Source organism: Aricia agestis, chromosome 3 (assembly GCF_905147365.1).
Source record: "Aricia agestis chromosome 3, ilAriAges1.1, whole genome shotgun sequence".
NCBI classification, from domain to species: Eukaryota; Metazoa; Arthropoda; class Insecta; order Lepidoptera; family Lycaenidae; genus Aricia; species Aricia agestis.
This window is the reverse complement of record NC_056408.1, coordinates 10,367,603-10,371,589: the sequence shown is the minus strand read 5'-3', so window position 1 is coordinate 10,371,589 and position 3,987 is coordinate 10,367,603. Positions and strand designations below refer to the sequence as shown.

Here is a 3,987-nt window from a genome sequence, read left to right as displayed (position 1 = left end):
GATAAAACACGAATAAAATGACATTTTCTAAAAATAATTCCTAGCTAGATAGATTTATCGCCCCCGAAACCTATATACGAAACCTGTATACGAAAAGATATAAGATACTTAAGTCCCGTAACCCGTTTCATCAAACAATCAAGTAATGTTAAATAAATAATGGCTTGTTAAATCAGTTAACGGCCTGTTAGAGCTATCGAGAGTTCTACCATGCGCTAACGTCAAATCAAATCACCTAACATGGTGTTAAATTTATTCCTGGTCTAGAGGTCCATTCAATATTTTCATTCCTACTAGGTCTCAATGACGCTCGGGTGACTACACCAATAGCACCTTCCCTCCCCTACTACTGAAGGAAATCTAAGACAACAATTTTATCTATGGACGCTTCACACCACGTCAGTCTGACCCCGTGCTAAGTACCTGAAGGACTTGTGTTACGGGTACCAGACAACGGAAATATATTTAATACTGTTATACTATACATATATTTAAGATTTTTATTATATGGTACACATATTTAATACACACCCATGACCCAGGAACTTTGAAAACTTTTTGTTCCGTCGGCAGGATTCGAACCCGCGAACCCCGGCTTGAGCTACCGACAGCCCACCCACTGAGCCACAGAGGTCATCAAACAACAATTATATCCACTTTTGTAAATTAAGAAATTAATAGGGGTGTAGACTATTTTTAGGAAATATATTTATTTTACAGATGTACCATCAAGGAAGTTGATCTTATGCAATTGACAGACCAACGTTATTTGGTCGAATACTTATGTCAATTCAATGTTAATTGTGATCTGTCGGCTGGGTTTGACGTAAGGCAACCAAACTACTTATGTCCCCGATTTGCATAGGAATCAACTTCTCTGATAGTACATAAGTATTTTGTTACACCTAAAAATATGTATAAAAAATAAACACACTCTTATTTCAATTAAAAAAATCACTTATTAAATATAAAAAATATTATAAGGTTATTAAGTAAAATATGTCCATTTTCGGTAATTCTATAATACAAACTCTCAAAAAAACAATAATTTGTATTAGATTTCGTTTACTGTCTGCACCCCTATTATTGTATTCCTGCCTAATTATTGGTCAATAGTATGCTAAATACTTACATGACACTAATAAAAGACAATAAAATTAATTATTTGATTATTTAAAAATAATTTAAAATTTTCCCCGGTTTGGGGAAAATTTCCCCACTTTGTTATGGACATTACCGACCTGTTGAAGTTGAATTAATATTTACATTATTTTATCAAAATACTTTAAAAATATGTTATCTTACCTATGAAATATTATTCCTTGATGTTTTTTGTGTAAAGTTGTATTGTTCTTGCACCATTTTACAACACAAGATGGCATATTTATTTTTATTTATGAATGACAAAGACGTGTCACCGCGATGCAGTCTAATTGCGTAATGGCGGTACGATCGGCTTATTACAGTGCGAGTGTTTGTGCAAGATGTGTACATATGATCGCCTGGGCTTATTAAGGGTGCTTCACTCATTTCTTAATGGCGATCCGTCCGTATTTTTTTTACGTCCGTGCAAGACTGCAGTCCCTACAAGAAAGTCTACAGTCATTCAAAGAAGTACAACTGAAAATAGAATCGGAAATTGCAGATGACGAATTTGATAACGAAATGGAAATCAGGTACGAAATTGAAGAAAAATTTACACTATTAAAAACCATATTGCTAAATATGCCTGATCAAAGTGAACAAACCCTTACACAATCAATGTCGAATCCACAATTGGCTACCAACAGCCCAGCAGAATCTAAACCGAAAATAAACTTCCAAGCGCTACAAGAAAACGAAACTTTTAAGAATTTCACTCAGCGCCTAGCTGTATACTTTCTGTTGAACAATATCACAGATGCGAAATTCAAAGTGTACACATTACTCTCGGCATTACCTCCTATACTTCACCAGAAACTCTACGACCTATGCTCTCCGGAAGAACCAATCAACATGAATTTTAAGGAACTAACAGATTTATTAGACGACTTGGCAACACTCGCAAATCCACTAAACAGATTATTAAAAAGAGAAAACAAGTTCATTTGGTCATCAGAATGCGAGACTTGTTTCAATAATATAAGGAAGGAAATCGCCAGTGACAGAGTTCTAGCACATTTCGATCCAAAGAAACAATTAATTATAGCCACTGACGCCTCACCTGTAGGATTAGGAGCAGTACTTTCACATAGGCTACCAGATGGATCAGAAAGACCTGTGGCATTTGCGTCGAGAACATTAGCCACAAGTGAAAGGAAATACAGCCAAATAGATAAGGAAGCTACAGCCATATTCTGGGGTATCAAAAAATTTTTCCCTTATTGTTATGGACGGAAATTTACACTGGTGACAGACCACAAGCCACTTACTTCCATCTTCCATCCCCATCAAACACTCCCAGCCCTAAGCGCCATGAGGCTTTTTCACTACGCACATTTTCTTTCGGGATTCGACTACGAAGTCGAATACAGAGCTGCCGCTAAACATGGCAACGCGGACTACCTATCTAGATTCCCTGTGGAAACAGTGCACGAAACCTACGAAGACCAGCATTGCATCTATCAACGCGCTCAAATCAACGTTTTAGACATCAATCCAATGACCATTGTCCGGGAAACGCGGAATGATGAGGAACTAAATACCTTGCGAGAGGCCCTACAAAATGGCAGATCCTTACGCGCAATAGGTTTCAATGACAATGAATTCACGCTTCAGGATGACTGTATCCTCAAGGGAACTCGAGTCGTTATACCACAAAACCTACGAGAGCAAGTACTAGACGAACTCCATGCCGGGCACAGTGGTATAGTCAAAATGAAGGCTCTAGCTCGCAGCCACGTTTATTGGAGAAATATCGATAGAGACATCGAACAGAAAGTAAAGTCATGTAGGGCGTGCCGTTTACAACAAAACGAACCCCCTAAGGCCCCACTACATCATTGGGAGCAACCGACGGGGCCGTGGCAAAGGCTGCACATCGATTTTGCCGGACCGATTCAAGGCCAACAGCTCTTAATAATCGTGGACGCATTTACAAAATGGGTTGAAATACTACCAACAAAAAATACCACAAGTTCCTGGTGTATTAAGAAACTAAGGGAATTGTTTTCAATCTTTGGAATCCCATATACACTTGTGTCAGATAACGGACGTCAATTTGTATCAGCAGAATTTACGGATTTCATGGATAAATGCGGAATAGTACATAAAACGTCAGCTCCTTACCATCCGGCCACAAACGGGCAAGCCGAACGCTACGTACAGACCATTAAAAAGGCAATACGTGCAATGGAGGGGGAGGAAGGCGACTTACTAAGTAAGCTAGTGACGGTCAAGACGCGTCTGAGACGCACCCCCAACAGCGAGGGACAAAGTCCGTACCAGCTAATGTTTGGCCGTGACATTCGAACTTCCCTTCACGCTATGTTTCGCAAAATACCGCAGACTACATCGAGAGCCAGCATCGACATGCCCACAGTTAAGATGTTCACACCAGGCGACCGGGTCCAAGTCAGGGCCTACGGCTCCCAGAGATGGGCCTTTGGAACGATCTTACGACGTCTGGGCCAACTGCATTATGAGGTCCAAACAGATTCAGGAACAGTCTGGCGCCGGCATGTAGAGCAGCTTTTGCCTGCTCCAGGAATTCGAGAATAGCGGCGGAGGGCTGTCATATATTATTATCTTACCTAACTTTACATTATCTGTGAACTATTGTGTCACCCATAGACGTTACCATGGAGTTATTGTTGTTATGTCACTTTGTAAATATTATTGCAAATAAAACTACATGAATTAACATTGTATATTTTAATACACAATAAGTAAAACTAATTTAATATTATACCCTCGCGTCGTCGTTATGTGTATGATAAAAACATACCTCGATAAGTGTTAGAAACATAACTTTGCGTATTTAAAACGTAAACAATAATGCATCATTAA

The 3,987-nt window shown here is 39.1% G+C and overlaps 1 protein-coding gene across 1 annotated transcript; it reads left to right on the top strand.

Annotated features, from left to right (window-relative positions):
• Positions 1-1,725: 1,725 nt before the first annotated feature.
• LOC121740475 (uncharacterized protein K02A2.6-like) lies at positions 1,726-3,699 on the top strand. Its single transcript, XM_042133171.1, has one exon. It carries the CDS (start codon positions 1,726-1,728, stop codon positions 3,697-3,699), a length of 1,974 nt encoding a protein of 657 aa, XP_041989105.1.
• The last annotated feature ends 288 nt before the right edge of the window (positions 3,700-3,987 follow it).